General features: G+C 47.4%; 2 protein-coding genes across 6 annotated transcripts in view; both read left to right on the plus strand.

Annotated features, from left to right (window-relative positions):
* Positions 1–931: 931 nt before the first annotated feature.
* On the plus strand, positions 932–5,292 carry LOC133511426 (leptin receptor gene-related protein). Its single transcript, XM_061840335.1, has 4 exons — positions 932–1,253; positions 1,506–1,581; positions 3,890–4,076; positions 4,212–5,292. The coding sequence occupies exons 1-4, from the start codon at positions 1,238–1,240 to the stop codon at positions 4,326–4,328; spliced, it is 396 nt and encodes a 131-aa protein (XP_061696319.1). The 5' UTR covers positions 932–1,237; the 3' UTR covers positions 4,329–5,292.
* A 2,965-nt stretch (positions 5,293–8,257) lies between these two features.
* Positions 8,258–26,438, plus strand: part of LOC133510724 (cAMP-specific 3',5'-cyclic phosphodiesterase 4B-like) — a 31,566-nt gene continuing 13,385 nt past the window's right edge. The window contains exons 1-7 of one of the 5 annotated variants that reach the window (XM_061839005.1): positions 8,258–8,566; positions 11,503–11,614; positions 14,584–14,831; positions 17,890–18,084; positions 18,163–18,199; positions 18,824–18,894; positions 19,602–19,651. In XM_061839005.1, the coding sequence (XP_061694989.1) occupies positions 11,573–11,614; positions 14,584–14,831; positions 17,890–18,084; positions 18,163–18,199; positions 18,824–18,894; positions 19,602–19,651 (643 nt within the window). In that variant the 5' untranslated portion in view covers positions 8,258–8,566; positions 11,503–11,572. Of the gene's footprint in view, positions 8,567–11,502; positions 11,615–14,583; positions 14,832–16,976; positions 17,754–17,889; positions 18,085–18,162; positions 18,200–18,704; positions 18,724–18,823; positions 18,895–19,415; positions 19,469–19,601; positions 19,652–25,409; positions 25,507–26,438 lie in introns of those variants that run through there. The other 4 variants (XM_061839003.1, XM_061839009.1, XM_061839007.1 and 1 more) reach the window with 4 other exon arrangements.

Below are 26,438 nucleotides of genomic sequence, written 5' to 3' on the forward strand. Positions count from 1 at the left end.
TTTCGGCTCCTCCTGCCATCGTGTGAAAGAATACGTGGCAATAAATAGCTGGAGAAATCATTCTTTGCTTTTTTGATGATCTCTCTCGTCACAGCACACAGGCTGCGGAAACGTGGAATTAACCTGTTAACATGTTTTGGCGAATCGGTAAAAAGCTGACAAGCACGGGGATACATGCAAAAGTCCACACGCACTAAGGCCAGAGCCAAGATTTCCGCCCGGAACCTCAGAAATGAAATGTGAGGCAGATGTGCAGACCACCCGTTTAACCGTGCTTGCCTGAAGAAAAAAAGAACCAAGTATTATATTTACACAATATTTTTACAAGGTCACGACGGGATCTGTTTCATAAAACAGAACCGTGTGGAACAAACTGACACATAATTTCAATTCAATTGTCCAAAGAGTCTACAGCAAAAAGGGATTTTGTTACGCAAATAAAAGATGTACAAGTCATAAAGGATAAAAAGGGCGGCGTTTTAAGGTATTGAGGTTAAGTTCGTAAATGTGGTACAGTATTTAGCTACGACTACCAAACAATTTGTACGTCCATCCACGTGTGAAAGATTGACTGTCTTGTACTGACTGACATATGTCATCAGAAAGTCAAGAGATGTGAAGGTAAGTAAATAAGCGCAACCCCCTCCTTCCCTTTAAACTTCATATCTTTGAACCTACTAGGGGCAAAATCGTCAGGCCGTTCCATAAATATGGATGACAAGGCCGAAAGAACAAGGACGCAGCTGCACACAAGGCAGGAATTGGAAATACTTCCCCCCCCCAACACAATGTTCTATACTGGTAGCACACGCTTTGGAATCAACAAAAAGGAAATTTCATGAAGATGAGTGGATGAAATTGGAACTGGAATATGAACGTCATCATCATCATCAATGCGTTGCCCCTGCCAACATGGCCGCTACGTTGACGCATAAGTTAGCCCGGCTGTTCCGGTAAAACGGCGTAACTGGTTCTTTCGCTTATGTCTTTGCTTTCCCCGTGTGGTTACAAATCATCGACTTCTCAAGAGTGGCTCGTGACAATCGCAGTCGGTGGACGAAATAAACGAAATAAAAGAGAAGCTTGTCGTGTATGTTGCACGCGCGGCTGCCCTTGAACGTTAGCGTCGGCGAGTCACGTGACCAAGAAGAAGGGAAACGCTGGCGTTGGAAGCAGGAAGTGCAAAACACGTAAACAGTGCTCAAAAGAAACCAAAATCCACGACAAGTTGTCCACGATGGCTGGCATCAAAGGTATTTGCTTCAATGTGTAACTGGATCGGTGGGGAGTGCAGGTGATGTGATATTTCCCCCCCCCCCCTTGTATTTCATGTTTATCTCCTGCTTGATCAACTTAATTAGCACGATCGTGTTCGTGGCTGAACGTTTGCTGACAAATTCCAACAGCCCCAACAAATGGTCCATTTGTTTTGTTTCGTTTTGCATCGATCGCTTGTAAAATTGCTTTCTGGTCGTTGTCTCACGCATACTTCTCTCCTCTTCCAGCTCTGGTCGGCTTGTCTTTTAGCGGCGCCATCGGGCTGACTTTTCTGCTTCTGGGTTGTGCGATCGAACAATATGGGTACGTTGTTGGAGAGTACAAAAACATTTAAAAACAACAACAACAACAACCTTGTTTTATGCACGCCACGTCTGCAAATAGCTCATTTTCCACACTTGGAGTAAAATCAGCATGACTTGACAATGGGATTGTTGGTGGTCTTTTCTACGATGTAAAATACGATAACGGCTTTCTAGTGACTTTTGTCAGTCGTCGGTGGTGAGCTGTCAACACTCCCAAGTTGCATTGGCCTCCATTTACAAGTTCTAATATTTGTGCCATGAAATTGGATCGCTTTTAGTCCCAACAGTCTATTTTATGTCAAGTTTATGTCAAGAATCTCAACATAAGTGCCCCACAGTTGGTCATGATTGACAACATCCCCAAATCGACGGGTGTCCAAATCGTTTTTGTCACGGCCATATCATAGTTAGGCTTTCTCTTGGAGGGCCGTTATGGATGTGAAATCCATATGAATGTATGATCACCTCGTCTAATTAGTCTTGGTGGATTGCTCATTTTAAAATCAGAAGCCAGTAAAAACGGTTTTGACTTTCAGTATTTTTTATTTTTTTCATTTTCCAAGATGCATATCCTCATTTAGTTTATTTTTTTTAAAAAGCATACAAAATGCTCACAAGGTCAATATTTTGACACGTGAAGACAACTTGGCAGTTTTGATATTTTAGAAAAATCACTAAAAATGATGCCGTATTTTTTTTTTCCCATTTTCTAAGATGCATATCCTCATTTAATTTATTTTTAAAAGTGCAAACAAAATGCTCTCAATGTCAATATTTTGACACGTGAAGAAAATTTGTAGTTTTAATTAGCTCTGATGGATAGCTACTTTTCAAAACAGAAGCCAGTAAAAACGGTTTTGACTTCCAGTATTTTTTTTTTCATTTTCCAAGACGCATTTCCTCATTCAGTTTATTTATTTATTTTTTTTAAAAAAAAAGCAAACGAAATGCTCACAATGCCATCATTTCTATGAAGACAACTTTCAGTTTTAATATTTTAGATGCACATTTTGGTTTCGCAGGCCACTAAAAATGATTCAGTATTTTTTTTCCCCCATTTTCTAAGATGCATCTCCTCATTTAAACAAACAAAATGGTCACAAGGTCAATATTTTGACACGTGAAGTAAATTAGCAGTTTTAATTAGTGTTGAGGGATATCTACTTTTGAAATCAGAAGCCAGTAAAAATGGTTTTGACTTCCAATATTTTTTTTTCCATTTTCTAAGATGCATCTCCTCATTTAAACAAACAAAATGGTCACAAGGTCAATATTTTGACACGTGAAGTAAATTAGCAGTTTTAATTAGTGTTGAGGGATATCTACTTTTGAAATCAGAAGCCAGTAAAAATGGTTTTGACTTCCAATATTTTTTTTTCCATTTTCCAAGATGCATCTCCTCATTTAATTTATTTTTAAAAGAGCAAACGAAATGCTCTCAATGTCAATATTTTGACACGTGAAAACAACTTGCAGTTTTAATATTTTAGATGCACGTTTTGGTTTCGCAGCCACTAAAAATGATGCAGTATTTTTTTTTTCCATTTTCCAAGATGCATATTCTCATTGAATAGATTTTTTTAAAGAGCAAATAAAATGCTCACAATGTCAATATTTTGACACTTGAAGAAAATTTGCAGTTTTAATTAGTTATGATGGATCGCTACTTTTGAAATCAGAAGCCAGTAAAAACGTTTTTGACTTTCAGCATTTTTTTTCTCCATTTTTAAAGATGTATATCCTCATTTAATTTAATTTGGAAAAAAAATCAAACACAATGGTCACAATGTCAATATTTTGACACGTGAAGACAACTTGCAGTTTTGATATTTTAGATGCACTTTTTGGTTCCGCGGTCCACTGAAAATGATGGAGCAGGCCGAATCTGGGCCCCGGGCCACCAATTTGACACCTTTCCACAATCCAAATCCCCTACTTCATATTAATGTTATTTTTTTAACGGCAGCATCTGAGTAAACGTGTCCAGCCGTCTGCACACATCAGAATGCTGTATTTGATGCTAGTTTTGTATGTTTTCATCATGTGCCTGGACAATCAGATGATGTGCAATCCGTGTTTGTTTAGTATTGATGTTTTTTCTTTTATTCGAGTTGTGACGTGATAGTGGCGCTATTACGAGGAGAAAAAACGAAAGGTCCAGATGGCCTCCAATTAATATTACTACTATGTAAAACATTAACAACAATCATATTAGTCAGAAACTGGGTCAAGCGCAATCATGGTGATGACGTTTTTGTCATTTTTTTTAACCCAACCCCCCCCCCCCCCCCGCCCCCAATCGATAGAGTTTACTGGCCGCTGTTTGTGCTGATTTTTTACGTCTTGAGTCCGCTCCCGGTCTTCATCTCCAGACGTCTCGGCGATGACACGGACTCGTCCAGCAACGCGTGCAGAGAACTTTCCATGTTCCTAACCACCGGAATCGTGGTGTCGGCTTTTGGTCTCCCCGTCGTCCTCGCACGCAACAGCACGGTGAGTGGACGCTCTTCTCGTTGAGCTGTTTTATATTTCGAATCCGTTTACCCAACAGCGTCGTCCGGCCACTCGATAGCCTCGTGGATGTCACGAGTCGGCCCTTTTTTTAACCTCGCCGTTTGTCGCTTGCAGATCCAGTGGGGCGCCTGCGGTCTGGTGATGACGGGAAACGTGGTCATCTTCCTCACGATCATGGGCTTTTTTGTGGTCTTCGGCGGCGGCGACGACTTCAGTTGGGAGCAGTGGTAACGGGGGCGGTTTGCGGACACGAGGAGGGACGGCGGGAGCGCTGGCTCGGCAGCGGACCAAAGGGCACGCTCGTTTGCTTTTCGAATTTCAAATGCGACACGTTCTCATCGTTGTGCCTGACTTGTGGGACACCAGCGATCCGCTTCCAACCTACACGGCTTTAACCACGTGATTTGGCGTATTAACCTGGCTTGGCTTGCGTTTTTCTTTATTTTATTTTATTTTATTTTTTGGGCGATATTGACCACAGCGCCACGCTTACTGCGTCGTTCCATTGTCTTTAGCATTCCGCTAACGTAATCGCGTTGTGTATTTTATTTTATTTTTTTTAATTATGGCAGGGAACGTCATCTTTATTCATGCTACATACGACAGCTACTCGTTGGATGTGTAGTTATTGATGTTGATGTGACTTGCAACTCAACCTTTTTTTTTTTTGGTCTTGTCACCTTTAAAGCATTCTAATTTGTATTTGGGCTACCGCGTAGATTCTCACCAAAGATCGTGTAAGACGAAGCCCATTTATCACCAAACGGCGTCGAGATGCTAGTTGAGGGTTTTCAGGAAGCACTTTTGTGTGAATATCTATGCAACAGACGAGTTCAAAGTGCTTTTCCTACCCCCGACAAGAACAGTTTATTTATGCGAGTTTTCCATTTCGAGTGGTTGTCCTTTTGTCATCAGGAAAATGAGTTGATTGCATATAAAATGAATAGAAGCTTAGTGTTTTGGTTACTGTTGAAAGTTTACACAATCTGCCGTGCGCTCCTCTGCATTATTTACATTTGGCCCACGATAATAACCCCCGATTAAGTGTCGAATTGCCCGAGATAACAGCAGTTTTCCCTCACATGTATGAAAGGGTGACAATTTCATATTTAACACTAATGAGACTCTCAAATTTATAAGCTCTTGACTGCATTGTGTTTTCTAACAGCTATTAAAGTTGTTTTTTTTTTATGTACAACAATTGCTCAATCTTTGTGCAGCTGTTTACGACTTATGTACTTTATTTGGGTCGGGCCTGTTTTGGGAGAGCTGCATTCAAAGCGTACGTGTCGTCGTACACTGTCCGCCGTGGAACAGAACCAGAATTGACCCCTCCGTACAGTGCACTTAACCACGCCTCCTGAAGTGACGTCACGCCAGCGAGAAATCAATACGATTGTGCAGTCCGATCGTCGCTAAATATCGCTCAACAAAGAAGAAGTGTGTCGATCGTTCACACGTAGCGGTGTTATGCTAGCGGAGAACGTCTCATTCATTTATACGAGACGTGTATTAAAAATCAAATTTAGGGCATATCTTTGTGCAAACGCCGTCTGGTTAAGCTTCGGCCGCGAGCCAGCAAGAAATCGATACGTTTGTCCAGTCCGATCATCGCTAAATATCGCTCAACAAAGAATAAGTGTGTCAATCGTTCACACGTAGCGGTGTTATGCTAGCAGAGAACGTCTCATTCATTTATACGAGACGTGCATTAAAAATCAAATTTACGGCATATCTTTGTGCAAACGCCGTCTGGTTAAGCTTCTGGCCGCAAGCCAGCAAGAAAGCGACATGTTTGTGCAGTCCGATCATCGCTAAATATCGCTCAACAAAGAATAAGTGTGGCATTCGTTCACACGTAGCGGTGTTATGCTAGCAGAGAACGTCTCATTCATTTATACGAGACGTGCATTAAAAATCAAATTTAGGGCATATCTTTGTGCAAACGCCGTCTGGTTAAGCTTCTGGCCGCGAGCCAGCAAGAAATCGACACGTTTGTGCAGTCCGATCATCGCTAAATATCGCTCAACAAAGAATAAGTGTGTCAATCGTTCACACGCAGCCGTGTTATGCTAGCGGAGAACTTGGAATTCATTTATACGAGACGTGCATTGAAAATCAAATATAGGGCATACCTTGGTGCAAACATATGTGTTCCGGTTGATATTAGATGGATTTAGTTGATGATGCGGTCTTCCACAAAGTTTGATCCATCGAAGGCATTTTTCGTACTGGGTCATCGGTTTTGGAAAGGGGACGAATCGAACTCCGCCGACTCGCCTTTCGGGATACCCGTCGTCACTATTACAAAGTCCGTGACTACGCCTCTTAACCATATTTTTTGTTAAATAACCCAAATACGCGATAAAACGCTAACTAAACCGATACTGGACCATTCAATGTTGTCTGAGAAAATGGCGGGAGCAAAAACGGGCTTTGGTCTATGCGGATCTCTGGCCTCTGATTGGTCAGTGACGCGGATTGCGCAATATCCACGGAGGGGTCAATTGCCATTATGACCAATTGTTATGTTTATGCTCACTCACAAATGGCTGACTCAAACCGATTTAGTAGAACTTAGTTGCTGCCAGTGGTTCTCATGCCAACTCGGGTCCAGATCCAGGCAGGACGGGATGGAGATGGGCAAGGCAGCTCGTTCGACGCGAGTCGTTTGGTTTGTCTCTCAACTTCTTGCGGATTCAACGAGTGCATTTCCTGTATAAATGATCATTTTTATGGTAAACAGTCGGCGCACGTGCATATGAATCCATCGCACGCAGCCTTCAGAAACGCCTGAGAGAGCGAGTTAACGATCAGAAAATTCATCTGAATTATTACGAGGGGGCGGGCGGGGTTCCAACAGGTATTGACGATTGCGGTTGAGTGTCATCGCCTGGAGTAAATATTAATATTGGAAAGCGATGTAACGTCGTCAGAAGTCATTCAGAGCCGATTTCCTGCACTCGACGGCGACCGGAGAGAAAACTGGCCACAAGCCACAAACGAGGCAAACTAGAAGCTCTGCGATCGCAAGTTAAGGCTTCGCGTTGGGAGATTGTCCAAGTTTAATAACACGGAATGCATCAATTTGTGTTTTATGACAAAACGTTTACATCTCGACGACCTTGGAGCGTCTTCACTGAGAAACTGCAAGAATGTTTGTTTGTGTATGCTCGACGACAGAGAGAACGCACACGGTGCCAGGAAGTGCGAGATAAAAAGGAAGGGGGGAAAAAAAATTCTTTCGGACAATAACGTCCTGTTCGAGGACAGCTGTTGCCTGGCAACAGCCACGGCATCCATAAAGTTTGCAAAGAGTGACGCGAGCGGCCTTGAACACAACGTAGGAAAAATGTGGCCACAGTCGTCCGAGCGTTCGTACCGGCGCAACCGCGGCACACGTTTGCAAGTTTCTTGCTATTCCATTTGCAAAATGTTGGGTTCGCTGAGGACATCTTTGAAGCTCATATTTCTCAAATCATCTTTACAATGGGAACGCTGCACAATTGGTTAGAGTGTCTGCCTCACAGTTCTGGAGGCCAGGGTTCAAATCCCAGCCCTGGCTCTGTCAAATTTGAATATTTTCTCTGGGTGCTCCCACGTCCCAAAAACGCGCAACAACAATTGGAGACTCTAAATTGACCATAGGTGTCCACGTGCCCTGCGATTGGCTGGCAAGAACGTCAGGGTGTACCCCAGCCTCCTTCCCGATGACAGCTGGGATGTGCTCCAGCGCTCCCCGCACCCTTGTGAGGATAAGTGGCACGAATGGATTGTACTAATATCAATCAAAAGACAAGTTTAAATTTTACTACGTCTTCAGGCTGGTCTGGGAGCCCCTGGGGATCCCCCGCACCCTGGTCCTGCCCCCCCCCCGACCCCCGACCTGACCTCAGATAAGCGGTAGAAAATTAAGGAATGAAATGAACATGAAATCAACTACGAACCCTAACAATAATAGAATGTCAAATAAACGATAAATGATTTGCATTGCGACTAAAATAAAAGAATGAAAACGTAATTTTGGGCCGTGCCTTATGCCCATAACAAAACAAGGAGGGGGGAAAAAATGCACAGTATAATGTTTCATTATGTAGGAGAATATTTCATGGGCGTGTATCTCGCGTGGCTCGGGAATTGCGTTGCCCGTGTGACTGTGATTCATGAGGGCGAACTGGCACTGAGGGGAAGATCCGACTGGTCGAAGCGGTTCCGTTGTGGGCGCAGCAGCTGCCCGAACAGACGGTTCGGCACTCGGCCGCGGACGGAACCCGGCGGGAGCGCGGCCGTTGGCTCGCGGAGGGATTCGCAAAGCCAACGGACGGCCGTCGACGCGAGACGAGCGCGAATCGCGCAACTCGAAGACGGAGACGAAGGACACCCGAGACCGACACAGCAACAGCGACGCATCGACAGATCGACCGAGGCGAGCCCCAGGCCGGTCCACTCTGCGGACGCAAACTCTTGAGGTAAAAAAAAACAAACAAACACTTTTTGCGCTGCTTTCAGTCTTTTGTCTCACTTGTCCTTCACACAAGTGCACCAAAATGAACCTTTTCACACACTGTGGACGTTTGCAAAGTTGAGCTCCAAGTTTAGTTGTCCACCGATTGCTGTGCAAAATCGTAAGCGTCACATTTCATTTCAGTCCGTTTTTGGCGATTTCCTTCTGACGCTGTGATCCACTGCCGAGGTGTAATTTTTTTGGTAATAGTTGTGTCCAAGCTTGAATTTTTTTGTATTTATTTCACATTTATGGCTGAGATGTGCAGTCATGCTTATACAGTGCAATTAAGTAGCGCGTCACTATTTAGATATCCACTCAACCAAGACTTTTGCTGCGCTTTAAGTTGAGCTGCCAGTCGCAGCCGCTTATCCTCACGAGGGTCGCGGGAGTGCTGGAGCCTATCCCAGCTGTCAACGGGCAGGAAGCGGGGTACACGCTGAAGTGGTCGCCAGCCAATCGCAGGGCAAATCGGGACAATCAGTCCGACGGGGCGATTTTGAGTCTCCAATGATTTTGGGATGTCGGAGAAAACCCACGCAGGCACAGGGAGAACGTGCAAGCTCCACTTTACGTACTTTATGGTTAGGCCACCTGTGTGGATCGACCCCCCCCCCCCCACCCCCACCGGTGCGCCACTCGGTGTTCCTCTTTCTCGCGGGTTGACGCGTGCGGTGCCGCAATTTCCCTCCTCTTTGCCTGCAACAATCGCCAGCGTCTGTCCTTCCGAGTCCTCGTCAGTCCGCTCTTGCCGACAACACCGACAGATGCGCTCGTGCGCGCCAACCTTGCATTCAACCTGAGGTGCTTTTGGTTATGCTCTTTAGTTGATTCCTAGTTATCGGACATTGTTTCTTGTGTTTTGGATTCCGTCTTCTTGGTCTGTGTTGTCGTGCACATCTTTCATTTGAACATCATGGCCTCGTCTTGGAGTCCTGCATTTGGGTCCGCCCGTGCACCGTTGGTTCGTGGCACCCTCCTAACACGCTTCTAGCTGTATTGCACTCACAAAATGCCCCCCGCGGAAAAAGAAAACCTCCGTCTCCCCTTTTCCTCAGTGTCATCAGGCTTGCATTGAACATTTTCAAGTCTAACCTTAGTAATATATAACGAACGTCCCCATTCGCCGTCCTCGCTGCGTTTACTCAATCGTTGGACTTGTGATATTGATTGCCGAGTCATTTTCTACCCACTCGGTCAAAGCAAACGGAACACGTGTGGGTTTTATTATTCACGACTCTCTCGTGATAGTGACGCAAGCGAAAGACGGACGATGTTGTTTAAAATGCAGCTCGTACGCGGCCTCGGTGCCCAAAAGGCGTTGAAAGCGCTCATTGTCGGCTCCGCTTGAATACGCGTCATGCAATGCAGTTGCCGTTTGGATTTCCTGAGCCCTCTTTGGTATGGCACCATGAAAGCAAGCAAGTTATGTCATTTGTCAACGTGTGGCCCGTCCGTTTACGCTTTCTCTTCTCAGCTCTCGGCTGTCCTTGACACGCAACATTCCCTCATAAGTGTTTTCTTAAAGGGCCACTGTCATGAAATGCATGATTTTTAGTATGTTATTCATTTAAAAAAAAGGCAGCCAGAATGGACCCATGCGTTTTTTCACCACAAAACATGACTTTGACGTATACGGCTTTTGTAACTCCCGCCATGAAAATCCTTTCGAGGGATTTGTTTTCGACAAGAAGCAGGAAGTGTCGTACACGGCGGAACCGCCCTCAAGTGGACTCGTTTGTTTCTATTAGTTTTACCTCCGGGAAGGTAGCCCGTCGTTTCTTCGCGTTAGCCAAAATGCCGCTGGACATCGCTTGAACGCTCGGGAGGATGGATTTACCCTATGTAAGTTTGCGAGAGACCCGTTTCGTCGTGAAAAATGGATCGCACGGGCGCAGAGGACGAGAGCTCCGTGGGTTCCAAATGACAGACAGGTGTGTATACAGTTAGTAGTTTGGGGCGTACCACGTAATCCGTCTCTCATAATGTAACAAAAGAGCCGCGTCCGTATGACAGGCGTGCTAAATGTGTCGACGTGCGCGTCGGACGGCGTCGGGCTCGCCGACGAAGGCTGCTGCGTCGCTTCGCCGGCGAAGGAAGAACGCCGCCGACAATGCCGCACTCAGCCGCGTGCGACGACAACGCCGTAAAGCGCCCCGGCTCGACGGTGTTGTTCATCGCGTACTGCGGCGGCTACGAACAGCACCCTAAAGCAGCCCGTCTCGGCTCCGTGATGAGCCGCACCGGCCGGCTGCGACGAGCCGCACTGTGTCGTCTCCTCCGCGGAAGTGGATCGGACAGGGAGGCGGTTTGGCCGTGATCGCATATCATCTGAATATGGCTGGAAACAATAGGGTAATATTGCGTGGACGTCGTGCCCCGTTTTCAATGGCGAATGTCCGGGGTGACGTCACGGGCAGGAGAGATGCAGCCAATGTGGCGAATGAGACTTCCGCAACTTTGCGCATGGATGACGCGCTCTCCACTCATATTTATTTTTTCCTATAAACATTGAAGTGAATAATGTTATGTGTATTTTTCATTACAATATCTATTTTCGAATGTTTATAGGGATGACACCTGACCTTTAAGTTGTTCACGCAGCCAAAGATGTTGTTATTATTGTTTGTGTACTGAGGTGTATAATCGAGGCAAGCGAGAGCGGTATCTCCCCCAGAGAGGTTTTTTTTTTTTTTTTTTTTCATAGAGGCCGCAGTCCCTCTGGATGTAATTAAAATTCCCCAAAAAGATGCCCGCTCAGGTCCACCGGTGTTATTCTTGCCCAATAAAAGTGGGTGACACGGGCGCTAAAGTCCAGATGAAAAGATGGCGGACCGTCAGCGTCGCTGGATTCAACAAGTGCATTTTTTTTTTTTCTCGACTCTCTTTACGTGTTTGCAGGTGCGTCGCTGGCGTTTTCAAAGCTGGAGAATTCAGAACAAAACTTTGGTGCTGAAAGAAGTCGGTCACGATGAGGAAAAGTCGCAGCGTGCAAGGAGTCACTTCGGGAGATGTGAGTGTTCCTTCTTCCCGGCGAGAATCCGTTGATCCGTGACAACGTCGATGACACGGGCCCATCTGGAAAGATTCCTTGTGACTCAAAATGTCAGAGTGGTTCCTACGGAGGCGGTCTTCGGATACGTCCGAGGACGATGAGTCGCTGTGGCGTTGGCAAAAACGGTAACGGTACACACGGAAACGTGTGAAATGTGTGAGGCGGAAAGAGGACAAAGTTAAAAGACGACCCACGTCACAGCGTCACGTCGGGCGCGGACCGAAGGAAGACGCGATCTGACGGATCTGACAAGAGCGGCCCATCTGCTTCTTTTCAAAAACTTCTTTTTCTTTTATGACCTTGTCCAATGTCGGGCTATTTTTTTGCCCCGGAGTGCGTCTGGCTCCCGTCAGACTTTCTGGATAAATCCGTTCCATTTGTCTCTTTTGTGAAACAAATTCTGAAAGGATTTGTGTAAAGAGGCAAGGCTTTTTTTTTATATATAGCAGAACCAGATCAAGGTAGCAACCTTTATTAAAAACGAGGACGATAACGCTTATCTTAAAATCCATCCATCCATCCATCCATCCTCAATACGCTTCCATATCCATTCATGACTTCAATTTTTGAAAATCCCTTCTGCAGTTGTGATATTTCATAGGCGCTTCCTGTTAGAGCTTCACTCCGTTGACGTTTGCCTCCATCACAAATGATTTTGGAACGATCCCGACGAGCATCAAAGTTGTTTCGACTCTTTCATCTCCGCCGTCCCTTTCGACGTGTTCTGCCTTTCAGCTTTGTCCACTTCCTTTCATGAGCATATTTCTGGATGGAACGATGATGAAAAGGGTCCGTCACCGCTTAGATGTTTTGTTTTGTTTTGTTTTGTTTTTTTTTTTTTTTAAGGCAATCTCATGGAAAATATGTTCTCTTCTCCTGGTCGGAAAACAATTCAAGTGAAATTGCAACATTTCCTCCGGCGACACAACTGGAATTATGTTTGCAGTCAAATATTCATGAAGATGTTTTTTTCAAGTGTACGCGTTTTGAAATTTGACTCGGTAGAAGGCGCTATTTCGGGAAAGGGCGGTGGCATCCCGAGGCTCGATTTTTCACCTTTTGCCCCGGACGCAAGTCATCCGAAACCCGTCGGAGCCGTTGCGTTTCCAAGAAGTCAGCGGAAGCCTTCTCAGAAAGGAGCAGACTTCTTTCCTCCTCTTGGAGTCCTTTTCAAAATGACATCACCGCAACTTTCTTTTAGATGTTTTTGGAAATCACGTGCACGTATTTCATACCTACGACTGTATTTTATTATTTTATTTTTTTTTTTTTTTACCTCCCCTCGAAAGTGGCATTTTCTAAGCACTTTTCTTTCAAGCCTTTCTTTCACACTTATTAAGCATTAAACTTAGTAAATATGATATCAACACAAACTATTGCACAGCTTTTGAAGGCTGGCTAACTTTTACCTACAATGCTAACGGAAACGAGCAGGCACTCCCGCAGCTTCTTAAACGGCTAACTTTAAAAATTCAATTTTTGCCTCGAGTTTGTGGTCGCGCTCTGCTGGGCCATTTAGTATGAAATATATTTTGATTACTCGTGCACTCACTGCGGTATTCCCACGAGACCGCACCATCCGTGCGTCTGTTGAGCCCCTCGCACCCGCCTAGCATCTGCACCACTTGCGCAATCGACTGAGGAGTATCTGCGACATTTGCGCAATCGACATCGTCCCGGATTATCGCGCGACTCGTCGCTTCAAACTGCGCACGTTCCTTGAAGTGTCGACATCCTTTGCCCGATTGTCAAATGGATAAAAATAGTCAGCTGATGTCTCAAAATGATTACCTGTCAATTGAGTGACCGTCTGTCGTACTCGAGATGGACGTCGTACTAGAGTGGCTCCAACTACCACAAACAAACTCCTTGTGTGTTTTTGACAAACTTGACCAATAACCATGATTCTGATTTATGATGTACAGAACATTATGATTCAATTAGCTTCAGTCAGTGATTGAGTGTGACATAATAATAATATACCATAATTCCCAGCCTACAGAGCGCACCTGGTTATAAGCCTCACCTGGTACTTTTGTAAAGGAAATACCATTTGGTACATACACGGGCCGCAGCCGTGTAAAAGACGCAAGTGCCGACATTGAAACACGAGATAGTTACAAAGAAAGACGGTAGACCGAGAGTTAAATGCTAACGGCGTGCTAACAGGGTTGGTTTTAAAAAAAAAAACAAAAAAAAAACATACTGATAAAAATCACCGAGACACGGCAGTAACACGCTAGCACAGCGCTAACATGGCCGGACCAGTAAAAGTCACTTCCTCGGCACATATATTCCACCGGCCTCACGCTTACATTTTCCGCTCAATTGCCCCCTTGCGCCTGTTAGAAAAAATGGACCAATTAGCCACATCACCACATAAACTGCAGGGTTGAAAATGTGTGAAAAGAATGGCAGTTTATAGGCCGGAAATTACGGTATTTACTCCAGATTGTAATGATAAAAAAAATGCTCTTACCGAGGTTTGCACTAATGAAATTCATCCTTTTTCTTAAAACAGTACATAAAAGCTAATGCTTTGCTTCAAAAATTGAAAACCACACTCTGCTAAAAGCTTTTTCGCAGGTGTCAAACTCAAGGCCCGGGGGGGGGGGGCAGATGCGGGCCGACACAAGATTTGATGTGGCCCGCGAAGGCAAATCATGTGTATCAACATCCATGATTTTTGTTCAAATCTGTAGATATTACAATGTTACCAAACATCAACAATAGTTGGGAAAAAAAAACATTACCCCGAAACGATTTGCTAAATTTCATGTATCAACATGGTGGGTCAATTCACGATTTTCATGGTTTTAGTCATAATGGCCGTCTGAGAGAAACCGTAACGCCAATGTGGCCCTGCATAAAAACGAGTTGTACGTGTTCTAGATCCAAACCACCAACTTGCGCTCATCCCCTTTCAGGAGAAGAAGGATCCTCCCGCGTGGCAATTTCCCTCGGGCAGCGCAATCGGAGCGCAGGTGTGCAAAGTGCATCGGCGCTTTTCGGGCAACCTGCAGCTGCCGCCGTTGTCCTGGCGACAGGCCGACACGGAGAGGGAAAGGGGCGCTTTGGCGTCCCCGGAGGACGACCCCGTGACTCCCCCCAGGCCCACCAGTCTACCCATCGCTTCTCTCCCCCGGATCGACATCACAAGGGCTGAGCCCAACAGGTGAGGCTTTTCGGGTTCCGCTCGAAACCACTTGGAGATGAGTGCGGCTGTCTCGCAACAGCCCGTCCAAGGACCACAAGGCTTGCTTGCAAAGCCACCAAAGGATTGAGCGTTTGTTGGTTTTTTTTTTTCGGGATTTGGAAAAGGGGCCTCTGTGGCCGCTTTGGTTCAAAATATTAGCAATTTGACACGTTCTCTTTGGATCGTCTCACTTTTTGGGGATGGAATCAAAATAGGAACACCGTGTCACGAGGGGCGGACCCAAATGCAGGACTTCAGGGCGGAGGCATAATGTTCAATGTGGTTTATTCCGGAAACTGGGTTGTACGCGGTGTAGTCCGACAAGGCAGAGGCACAGAAACGCTAAGCTAGGCGGGACCTAAAAGACATACAGCAGGGGTTCGACGACTCAAGCTTGGAAGTGAAATTTTCCAGAACGTTCTGGAATGTGTTGTAGCCCAACTGCCCCCCCGAGCAACTCATTTAGTGCTTCAGAGCTGTGCTAGTTTATCTCGTGCATCTCTCTCTCTCTCTCTCTCTCTCTCTCTCGCGCCGTCGGACAGGGTAGTAGTAGTAGTAGTAGTAGTAGCAGCAGCCGTCATTTGGATGAACTCACTGGCTAATCCGTAGTGGTTTAGCATGCAAGGAAAACAGAGACAGTCTGATAAAAACGGAATCCCTTCCCCCGGCCCAGCCCCAAAATGCGCCTGCCCCGCCGGCGTGACTCCGGCGACAGGAAGAAGGTCCCGCACGTCGCACGTCTTTGTCGGTGTGCATGCACGCGTTGCCCAATTAGCGGCCTGCACCCCGATGAGGAAGGCGGGGAGGAATGCTCCGGAAGTCCCCCCGGCGCCGAGCCGGCTACTTTGATTTCAGCGAGGAGGTGATCGCTGAAGCTCACCTCTCGGCCCCCAATGGTGACTCTCGCTGCGGTTTTTCTTCCATTTGCGCGGTTCTGTGTTCCGTTCCGTTTTTGGCAACTGCGGCAGACGATCTTAGAAAAACAACTTTTTTTCAAAACCTCGTTTCAATACGTTTCTTTGCACTCGACGGCGTTTGTGCAAGAAACGCAGATGAGCAGATTGCATCGTGTTAATGTGTCCAATTGGGATTTGGATGACGCCAAATGAAAAGCGGATGACGCGGTCCGTCCCGCGCGGGAGGTTTGGCTTCTAATCGGATCTCGCTTGGCAGAGGTGTGCGGCTCCTGCGCATCCCTGCGGATGAAAAAGGGGGCAAAGTGCTTTCATAAAAAAAATTTCCCCCAAAAAATGCCCATGATTTGGTTGTTTGCGTGTGTGAGCGTGTCAATGTCAGCCCTTAACCGGCGGATCGCAGCTAGCTAGCGTTGCATTCGTGCACTGGGAACACGTCAATAATCATATTTAAGGCAAACATAAATGAGAGATTTTTGGTATTTTTGGATGATATCCTCCTTCGTTGCAGCGTCGGCAAACGTGATTATCAAACAGTGACAGCCAAAAGTGAAGAAAGAAAACAAATACTATGTGCATGTGTGTGTGTATGGAAATTTATATGCCATAATTTCCGGTGTTATAGCCTAACCTTAAAAAAAAAAAAAAATTGGTAAAAAGATATCCACGTATACGTACGTTCACTATGTTCGTCTTTCCGAGACGTCCGTAGCGAACGTGAACACTCGGTTGTCGAATGGCACATGTTGAAGCACGGACGGGGATGTTTCAGACTGGCCGGAACTTTGCAAAATATACGCAGATGCGCATTAATATACACGCATGCGCATTAATGGAAAGGAGACTTTTAAGCCTCAACCCCAAAGTTAAAAAAGTTGCGGCTTATAGCATAGTGTAGTTTTCAATTTTTGAAGCAAAGTATTCCTTTTTATGTTTTGTTTTAAGAAAAATGAATGAATTTCATTACTGCAGGCCTCGGTGAGAGCATTTTTTTTTAATAATTGCAATCTGGAGTAAATACCGTAATTTCCGGCCTATAAATTGCGGCTTTTTTCCACACGCTTTCAAGCCTGCAGTTTATGCGGTGATGCGGCTAATTTGTGCATTTTTTCTAACGGCGGAAAAGGTAAGAGCGAGACCGGTGGAATATATGTGCCGAGGAAGTGACTTTGACCGGTCCGGCCCTGCTAGCGCTGCGCTATTGTGTTACTGCCGTGTCTGAGTGATTTTTACCAGTATGTTGTTTTTTTTGTTTGTTTTTTTTTTTTAGCCAGCCCTGTTAAACTCTCTGTGTAGCGTCTTTCTTTGTAGATATCTCGTGTTCCAATGCGGGCACTTGCGGCTTTTACACGGGTGCGGCTCGTGTATGTACCAAATGATATATTTTTTTTTTTTTTTTTACAAACGTACTGGGTGAGGCTTATAAGCAGGTGCGCTCCGTGAGATGGGAATTATGGTACATGCGTACGCGTGAGTGTGAATGTGTGTATTATGTATTAAAGGTATTTTGTAGTATGTGCTGTACGTACATACAGTACTGTGCGTGTGCATACAGTATTTATGTGTCTGCAGAAAGAGAGAGTGTGATACGTACACCACACACACACACACACACACGCTGTGGAGCCTCATTTCACAAATGTTGTTTCCCAAGACAATATTTGAAGAAATATTGTCTGGGTCCGTGCGTGGCCGCTGAAAAACAATTTTTTTTTTTTTTTTGGTTCATTTTTTTTGAGGGGTGGCAGAGCCACAGAACGAACTCAATTTGTGAACCGAGGTTTCAGCGTATTCTCAGTCCAAAGATAATTTCACCGCAGCTCCCAACAGACGGAGCAAAAGTCAACGATGACTTGCTGATGAGCAAGTGTGAAGGAACAAAGATGTCGCCGACATTTTGGAGCCAGGCCGCAAAACGTGCATTTCATGAGCGAAATCGGGCCAAGGACGGAAACGAGCGTCTCCTCACGTCGCACGAGACTGCAGCGTACGGAACCCGCTAATGACAGATTTCGGGATCAGCACGCAGCTGGATCCGGAATTCAATTGCGCGGTGCTTTTTTTTTTTTTTTTTTTCTCTTTTTCGTTCTTTCAAATTCTCGTGACCTTTTTCTCGTTTTCAGCTGGGAGGGTGAGAATGGCCCATCGTTGTGCTGCAGTCCCTCGGATCCGCAAGCGTCCCCGGGTTCGGGCCTGGTTCTGCAGCCCAATCCGGCGAGCCACGGCCAGCGCCGAGAGTCCTTCCTCTACCGCTCCGACAGCGACTACGAGTTGTCGCCCAAGTCGCTTTCTCGCAACTCTTCCGTCGCCGGAGAACCGTGAGTTGGCCGATGACCGCCGTCCACCGCAATCGTCGTCTTGGATTCATGTTTTGGTTTTTGCTTGCTTGGTTTTAGCCACGGAGAGGACTTGATCGTGACCCCCTTTGCCCAGGCAAGTACGATTTTCCCCTGAGCCGTTTGTAGAAGTGCAAGTGCAGCATTGACACCAGCGATAACTTCTCTGCCCCCTAGTGGCTCCTTGCTCAATTGCAGCAGTAATTTCTCTGTTGAACTTTTTGGACTGACATTATTGTGGTATGAAATTGAATTGTGTTCCGGTGACTGATATTCCCACATACATATGTAATGAATAATATGTAAGTTCAGTCTCGTTTCTATTTGAAAGTGGTTCTATCTATTAAAAAACACATCTGGAATAAGTTCAGTTTGCAGTCAGAGAATGCGAGTGCGGTTTTACTTGTCTCTCTCCCTCCCTCTCAACGTGTCGTTTGACTGGCGGGCAACCAGCGCAGGGCGCAAGTCGACCTTGGGCCTGGTGTCAGCTGGTTTGCGGCCCGGAACCCGAGATAAGCGCGGTATAAAAAAAAAACAAGAAGGGTTGATGCCGTCACGGTCAATGCCAGCTTTGAGTTGCTTGTCGGTTCTTTATATGAAGTAAAGAAAGCAAAGCAAAGTGTATGCTGCTCGGCACTTAAAAAAAAAAAATTGCTCTTATATCTTGCTGCTTTTTTGTTCGTTATTTATGTGATCATTTCCTGCTTCTCATCCGTTGCAGGTTCTGGCGAGCCTTCGAACCGTCAGGAATAACGTCACCACATTGACAAATGTGCAATGTGCGTCTAATAAGTGAGTCGAGTTTTTTTTTTTTTTTTTATTGTAGAGACATCTTTGCAATTGAAATGTTTTCCAAAAGATGGCCCCACATTTGCCTCAGAGTTCTGAGGTCTGGGGTTCAAATCCCGTCCCCCGCCCGTCGCCTGTGTGGAGTTTGCGTGTTCTCCCCTTGCCTGCGCGACTTTGTCCGGGTACTCTGATTTCCTCCCACATCCCCAAAATATGTACGCTACTTTAACGGAAGTCTAAAATGTGTGTTTTTTGTTTTTTTTTATGTGCCCTGCGATTGGCTGGCGACCAGTCGAGGGCACACCCATACGCCTCTTGCTTGAAGATAGCTGGAATCGGCTCCAGCACGCAGGGCGGTGATCCGTGTGGAAAAAAAAAAAAAAAAAAAATAAGCCGTACGGAAGGAAACGGATGGATGTTTTGGAGATTCCGATGAATCTCACTTGGGGGCGCCACTGTATCGAAAACTTTTTGGGCAGCGTTCCCCTTTAAAAAAAGAAAGAAAACCATATTGATACCAAGTGACGTGTAACATTTTAACTAAAGTACTGTTTTCCTTCCACAACACGATGCAACGGTAATTCAGTGAAACGAAGCAAATTATCCCCCAAAATACTTACTGTGTGTCAAGTCTATTTTCCATTTGTTTCCTTGTAAATTTGTGTTGCTGCTTTGAATACTTTTTGCGAGGTGTCGCTGTCTCTTCGCAGGAGGTCTCCCGCTGCCAATCAGCCTCCTGCGACCAAAGTTTGTTTGTCAGGTAAGTCGCAGCCTCTTCCTGCGGGTGCCGACCTTCTGCGGCCACTTCCTCCGAGCGTTTCCACGGGTCCATTACGGTCGGCGTAGCGGGAGCCGCCGGGCCGCGTCCGCATTTCGGGCAGAGGTTTGACGACGGTATTGTCGATGCGAGCCATCGAGTCATTGAGCGGAGTCGCGACGGTTCGGATCTTGTGGCCCGCGGGACATCGGTTTCGGCTTCGTCCACCTCGGGGGTTGAGTAGCCGCCAGGGACGGCGACCGGTTTGTAGCCGGCCACGGCGTCTTCAACCGTCGTTCGATGGAGCCTGGTCGGTGGGGATGTCTTGACGGTATTTGTTCGTTCGTCACCCGCTGGCACGGCTGCGAGGGTAGTTGGCAGCGGAGCGGACGCTGCTGGGCAAGTAGTTCGTTGTGTTGCTTCGCTGGTGGGATTTTGGTCTCGCGAGGTCCTCGTCGGCCGTGGCCAGGCAGCCGGTGGTGACCCGGAGGGCGGACTTCTTCCAAGCCATCGCAGCGGAAGAAGCTCCAAACTCGGGTCATTTCTTTTGCGCCGTAGTTTGCAGTATCCTAATTAACAAGAAGTGTACAACATTGTCCCAGGACCCTTGTGAGGATAAGATGATGGGTGGATGTAGAACATTAAAAGGGAGGATGAATCGTTTTTGAGCAGCTCCTGTGTGGGTTTTGCGCGATCTCCTTGTGCCGTTTTTTTTTTGGTCTCAAAAACATGTCTGGTAGCGCAATGAACTCAAGACCGTTAATTGCCGTTCGGCGCGGAAGGTCGTCCGCGCCGTGCGACCGATCGGCCCAAAGACGGGCCGTGACCCTAATGAGGCCGAACCGAAAACCACCTTGGATGGACGCATGTTTCAAAAAAAAAAAAAAGTAACGACGATAAAAGTCGTTTCGTTCAAGATGAGCCCGAAGGTGAGCAGTCGTCGAAAGGGAAAATGTTACGCTTGGAAGCAAAGGTCCAGATTCAAAGCGTAAGTTGACGTCGCAAAAGTGCGGTTGAGAGCAAAGGAGGCGCGGATGCTCTTTTCCTGCCGCACCGGTTCTTCAGGCCCGATTGACGTCAGCGAGGCCTTTTATCGCACTTGAGCTGTTGCAGCATCCCGCAGCAGGAGAAGAGGGGGAAAAAAAAGCAAAAGCAAGAAAGACAACCGCAAATCTCTTAATTGTCGCCTCCTCGCTTCTCACAACCTTGAACTTTTCTCTGCAAGCGCTGAGGAATTACGTCTCGCCGTTAAGATCAGGAAGACGTGACGAATTCTTCGGAGTTGTTTTGAACGGCGTCATCAGATACTTCTGAGCAAACAAAGAAGTCACGCCTGCTCGTGAATAATCGAGATTCCCCCCCCCCCGTGCTCCTTTCCGCCTCATTTTCTCCTCTGCCCGAACGGAAAAGGCGAACAGATTTTTCCTGTTTTGCATATGCCTTTCCGTAGAACCCATCCCCCAATGGCGAGAAAAAAAAAGATCCCGTGCAGCACTCTTGCTTGAATAAAGACCTGAAGGGATGGAGAATAAATAAATGTGGGATAGCATTAAGATTTGTGAGATTTGCGACGGGAGAATTGAAATCAACAACAAGCAGATGGCCACAGTCACGAGCTGCAAGCGGAGAGAATGGAAGGCCCGGCTCGCCGTCGCTTTCCACCTCTTCCGAATGTTGACCGGAGGTCGACTCGCGTGAGTTTTGCATCTTGACCCCATCAAACTGAGTCCCGTGAGCCCGGCGGCCTACAAAGGGCTCCCTCTCCCCCGACTGATTCCGCTTATCGGCTTTGTTCTTTGTATTCTGCGTACTTCTCATTGCAAAGTTGGGCTATGACGTCACGAGTGACGAATCCGCAAAGGCTATCGGTCACGTTAACTGCGTGTCGGGAGCTAAAGCGTAACTGGGAAGTCCCAAATGATCCCCGAGGATACTTTGACTGGATCGCAAAGAAGGCCCGTCTAGTTTTCTGCTTTTTACCTTGAAATAACACAGGAGAACGGCTTTTTTGTTTGTTTTGTTTGTTTTGTTTTTTTGGATGCATCGCTCACAGATGAGCGGAATTTATTTGTCCAGTGGTTGTCTCGCGGGCCACCTCGGTCCAGTTTAGTCCGGAGCTCTTCCTCCGATCCGTGCGCGCAGCAAGAATCCGTTTCAGGTTTTCCAGGCTCACGGCCAAAGGAGAGGATCCTGAGGGCTGGAAGCTGCAGCTCGGTGAACTATTTGAATTATGTCATTGACGTCAGCAGAGTCATAAACCTCGCTGCGGCCCATCCCTCACGCCGTCCCGTGCCAACAAAGCTCCATGGCGCAATTGTTAGAGGGGCGTCAAACGGGCCTCCTCGATGAAGTGCGCGTGTTTGGATAACGACTCCGAGCCTTTACCTTTGAGAGGTGAACACGTTATGTCACCGTCGTAAACCAGCTCGTCAAAATTCACGGTTGTTATTCAGTAAGAGACGATCAAGTATGGATCCAGTGCGGCCATTCAGATGAATGCAAAATGCTTTCTTGGGATTTTCATTTCAACTCTCACCTAAAAGTTATGTCAAATGGCTGCAGTTCAACTGCTGGAATGAATGCAAAACAAAAGAAAATGAGCAACGCCGTACGACTTGTCAGATGAGGCGAATTATCGGATCAACTCTTGTCCTTTGTTCACGGGATAATTAGCTTCAGTACGTCAATTGGCCGTCAAAAAAAAAAAAAAAAAAACAAGTGCCAACGTAACAACGGCGTAACCTACTGAACTGAAGGCCCTGCAAAAAATAAGGCACGCAAAATTCAAACTAAACTGCTCACAGCAAACCATTATGAAGAATAATATGTCGTGAGCGAAACATAATTAGCTGAGCTTGATGTCAGTTGCACAGACGTGCGTTGTCGGTGTCGTGCTTTTTCCATTTCTTGTGAAACTTTTTCATACGCTTTACCAGTTCACTGGGGCCCCGAGTGGGGTTGCGCCAGGAAGGCCGCCCGGCGTAAAAACAAATATGAGCGTTCACCCGAGATGCCACGCTGACGGGACGAGCCGAAAGAAACGTGAGCCGATCCATTCGCCTGACTCAATTTCCACTCGGTGACCCGGTCTGACCGGCGACCGATTCCGGGCGTACAGTCCGGCTTTTGCGCGAGATCGGCCGCGCTGGGCCCCGGCGCCCCGTGACCCGAATCGTGAGAACCGCCGTCGAAATGGGTGCGTGTACTTTTCCACGACACCCAATGAACCAATCCGATCCGAATGTTGACGTACATCACTTACGATGAAGTGACTTCGTTCTCCGTCATTTGTGTGTCAGCGCCGCATGTGGCGAGAAGTCAGATGTGGGAAAATGGAACGTTATTGCGCACGTCGGGGTCCGATCGGGCCCTTTGTCTCGTTCGTACACAAAAATGTCACCAGGTCACCGTGAAGAATGCGCGTTTGCGTACGCCGTAGCTCGGAGACCGGTTGTGACTCAAGGCCAACTGGACAGATTATTTCCTGACAAGTCAGATAAGGCTGCATAAACTGGGCATTTACTCAACTGCACAACTTCGCGTCTGTCCTGTAAACGGCTCGTGCGCAGTTGGGGATGAAATCCTTTTAGATTGGCCTAATAAACTTGATATGAAGCCTGTAAAGTTTGCTTCCCCCCCCAAGCAACTTTTTGATGTCGTCCCGCCACAACTTTTCTATTCCCTTGTATAAGACTCTCGCATTCAAGTAATGGACTTCCGCCGCCGTCGCCGCCGCCGGCTGCAAGTCTTCACAAGGTGGCAGAAGGGATGAGGCGGTGCACGTTGGCGAAACCGCACTTCGGCCAGACAGCCGAGGAAGCGGGTTTGGGGGGGGTCAATCCAGCACAGAGAGGGGCAGTGTGAGCAGGATGAGAGCGGAAGGTGTCCTGGCCAGCAACGGATTTGGTGGGATGTTTTAGCCCAGCCGGCGTTGTTAGCGCTGTTGACGGCGCTCACAGAGGCCGGTCTGTGGCCCGATAGGGGCCCGGCGGGGAGGCGAACGCGGCGCGTCTGCACACTGGGGCCTGTTGTCCGCGTACGGCCGACGTGAGACAGAAAGCAAGGCTGGAAAAGTACGCCGCGCTGTTCCTGCGAGGAGGACTTCGCAAAGTCGACGTGCGTCACAGCACGCTGGGATACGTCAATGCAGGTGGCGTTCAAGCCCGAAAAGTAGAAACGTTTTCACCTGGAACCACAAACGCCGGCTGGCCGAGACGAGACGAGACCACAGAGTCAATCCCAAAAATAGTCACGCGTTATGAGTTTAACCGATTTAGTGATTTGGAAGACTATACATCCGTCTACTTTCTTCTGCCGCTCATCCTCATCAGGGTTGCGGGGGGTGCTGGAGCCTATCCCAGGAGGCGGGGTACACCCTGAACTGTTCGCCAGCCAATCGCAGGGCACATGCTGACAGACAACATCAGCGCTCACGATCACGCCGGTGGAGCAATTTCGAGTGTCCGATTATTAAGGTTGCACGTTTTTGGGATGCGGGAGGAAACCGGAGTGCCCACCCAGAGAAAACCCACGCATGACACGGGGAGAACATGCAAACTCCACGCAGGCATGACCAGGATTTGAACCCCCGTCCTCAGAATTGTGAGGCCAACGCTCCACAGCTGCGCCACCATTTGGAAGACTAGCGTATTTTCTGCACTATATGGCGCACCTTCAACGAATGGCCCATTTTAAAATGTTTTTCATATATAAGGCGCATAGAATAGATGCTACAGTAGACGCTGGGGTTACGTTATGCATCCATTCGATCGGCTGCGCTAAAGGCTCAACATCGACCCGCCTGATTATAAGGCACACCGTCAGCTTTTGAGAAAATTAAAGGCTTTTGGGTGCGCCTTATAGTGCGGAAAATACGGTACTTAGATTTAAAAAAAAAGGGGGGGGGGTTAACAAAGAGGAAAAGCTGCCTCTATTTTCATTACTTTACATATTTACAACCAAAAAAAAAAAGTTCCACGTCAACAATTATTCATATGTCCCGTTCTTAGTACAGATCATTTGATTTGGCCTTCGCAATTGTCGCTATTTGGGGGTGTTTGTGGCGGCGGGATGCAGGCGAAAGGCGAGAGTTCAGGATCTGCTCGAATACGGAGAAACGGCAGGAACGGACCGGCGCGGACCGCGGGCGACGTGGGACAAAGAAGCGGACCGAACCGAATGAAAGCGGAAATAATTACAAACGGACCGACGAGACGACGAGGCACACTGGACGAGACGCGCTCACAGGGAAACAAAACGCAACATTGGAAGAGGAAATCATCTGCACGTCCGACTGAAAACAATCATGAAATTTGCACAAATTGCCGAGCGTTACAGTCGCCCCCCGAAAGGTTCGATTCCAGATGACTGGCGTGATGACAACAAAGACGAGGACGGGACGCCACAAGCGCAACATTGGAAAGGCGAAAGGATTTGAATTTCAAAGCAAAATGTCGAGTAAACGCACAACACGACACGTGGAACACTCGATGGTACTTTCCGGAGTTCACAACATTTTGCAGTCGTAACACGAATGAATATTTGTTTGGATATTATTAATGAGCCCGGCCTTTGATATTTCATACCACTGCTTAACCGTCTGTGACTGAGTTCACCGAGGCCTCGGCGCACTTTTGCGACTTTCGACAGCTCGCAGCCGCTTTTGACGCTGCCATTTTCGGACTTTTTAACGCCTCGGAGGCCTCGATTGTTGCAAATGGTTTGGCCACAAAGTCTGCTGACACCGGCGGTATTCCGGAAGCGCTTCTCCGACCAGGCGCTCGACGTCGTCACGAGAAGTCGTCCTCCCCCGCCCTCGGCTCCGGCGCCGTTCTCAAAAACCGCGGCCCGTCCCAACGGTACTCGGGTTTCTTCGGCGTGCGTTGAGATTTCATTGAACTTCTTTGTGTGTCTTTGCGCTCTGCGCCGGAGCGTGCGCGCCAATTTGGCGCTCTGAAGTGCTTTGATCCGCCATATTGACGTAAAACGGGGAGCAGCACGCTGGCTGCCTTGTTGTGCTAAGCAGATGGGGCAAATGTATTCCATGTGTGACGCTTCTGAGGTCGACGGGTCTTTTTCAAGGAAAAAGGAAGGTGGGGAAATCCAGATGTGCGCAGCGCACATTTGTTGAATCGACATTCTGTACGCAGATGCTCGGTTTGCTTCCTTCACACATCACCGTCGAAATAATCCCCCGCGGGTCCCCCCCACGTTCCGATTCACGTGAATGGCCGCTTTTGCAGTCACGCCACCTTCTTGCGTTGATTCCGCTCCGTGTTTTTATGCAAGTTGAGGGCCAAATAGGAAGTCGGCCTCCTTTGGTTTCTTGGCGCAGGGCTCGGGCCTGGTTTGGCCTCCGTCCAGCATCGGATTCAAAGTTTGCCTCTTGTGTTACTTGTGCAAACAGGGCTTGATGTCTGCCATAATATGACACCCCCCCCCTTCCTCCTGGAGGTTCAGAAAGGAGAGAGGCGTTTTGTGAAACAAGCCGGTGCGACGGAAGTTCCCGCTGCAGTTGAGTTTTTAGCCGTCTGTGCTTTCTTTACAGTCAAATCTGTTGCAAGGTAAAGCGGCTCAAAGTCCCAAACCGTTGAAAGTAGTTCAAGATTCAAATACTGGTGTGTTTGGGTCAAAGAAACAAATAATCTAGCAGGTTAGGCTCGCCCAAAATGCCAATTTTGCAGCGCAGTCATCTGCAGCCGCGTGTGCCGCGCAAACCACCGGCGTGGGCGCTGACGTTTGTTTTCGGGGGTCGGGGACAGGGTACCGAGCCCAGGGGGCGGCGCGCCGG

The sequence above is a fragment of the Syngnathoides biaculeatus genome, chromosome 13 (genome assembly GCF_019802595.1).
Source record: "Syngnathoides biaculeatus isolate LvHL_M chromosome 13, ASM1980259v1, whole genome shotgun sequence".
In the NCBI taxonomy this organism is placed as follows: domain Eukaryota; kingdom Metazoa; phylum Chordata; class Actinopteri; order Syngnathiformes; family Syngnathidae; genus Syngnathoides; species Syngnathoides biaculeatus.